This window comes from Galeopterus variegatus, unplaced genomic scaffold (assembly GCF_000696425.1).
Source record: "Galeopterus variegatus unplaced genomic scaffold, G_variegatus-3.0.2 Scaffold25243, whole genome shotgun sequence".
NCBI lineage: Eukaryota > Metazoa > Chordata > Mammalia > Dermoptera > Cynocephalidae > Galeopterus > Galeopterus variegatus.
In genome coordinates, this window is record NW_007751354.1 from 1 (window position 1) to 745 (window position 745).

Genomic DNA, 745 nt, shown 5'->3' on the forward strand with positions numbered 1-745 from the left:
CAGATGGAGGCTCAGGGGGCTGCTGTGGGGTTTGTGTTATGGGCTGTATCACTGTGGAGGAGTATAGGAAGCTTGCCCACAGTAATAGACAGCGGCATCTTCAGCCTCCAGGCTGCTGATGGTGAGGCTGAAATCGCTCTCAGAGCCACTGCCACTGAACCGCGATGGGACTCCAGTCCGTAAGTTGGAAACTTGGTAAATAAGTTGCTTAACTTGTCCACTTTTCTGTTGGAACCAGCTCAGATAGGTTTTCCCATCAGTGTACTTGACACTTTGACTGGCTGTGCAGGTGATGGTGATTTTCTCTCCAGGAGCCCCAGACAGAGAGGAGGGAGACTGAGTCAACACAATGTCACCAGACGTACCTGAGATTAAAAAGAAAAAAAAGGAAGAAAGAAAAAATAAAATAAAATTGAGAGTCCTCCTTTCTGTATTTCATCCTAATACTGTGAGAATTTGTAAACTGTGTTTCTCTCAGCCAAAACCTACTTAAACAATTCTCCTTAACTATATGTGTTTGATCTTCAATGCAATTTTAATGTTCCAAAGTGAAGAAAGTTTTCTCTCCCCACATTCCCCCAAGTTCTCACCTGTGGTGTAGAGCCCCAGAAGCCCCAGGAGCAGAACAGACACCATCATTCTGTGTGTCCTGCCTGCTGCTCCTCAGGCCTTCCCTTGAGGGCACATGCTCTTCATGGGGCTCTGAGGGAACATGCAAAGCAGGGGAGGGGCTGAGCAATGAGGG

The 745-nt window shown here is 47.2% G+C and overlaps 1 gene segment (V, D, J or C); it reads right to left on the reverse strand.

The window, feature by feature from the left end:
- Window positions 1-6: 6 nt before the first annotated feature.
- On the reverse strand, window positions 7-636 carry LOC103583644. The segment is given in 2 exon segments: window positions 7-365; window positions 591-636. Coding segments are annotated over 2 exon segments (363 nt in total).
- Window positions 637-745: the final 109 nt, after the last annotated feature.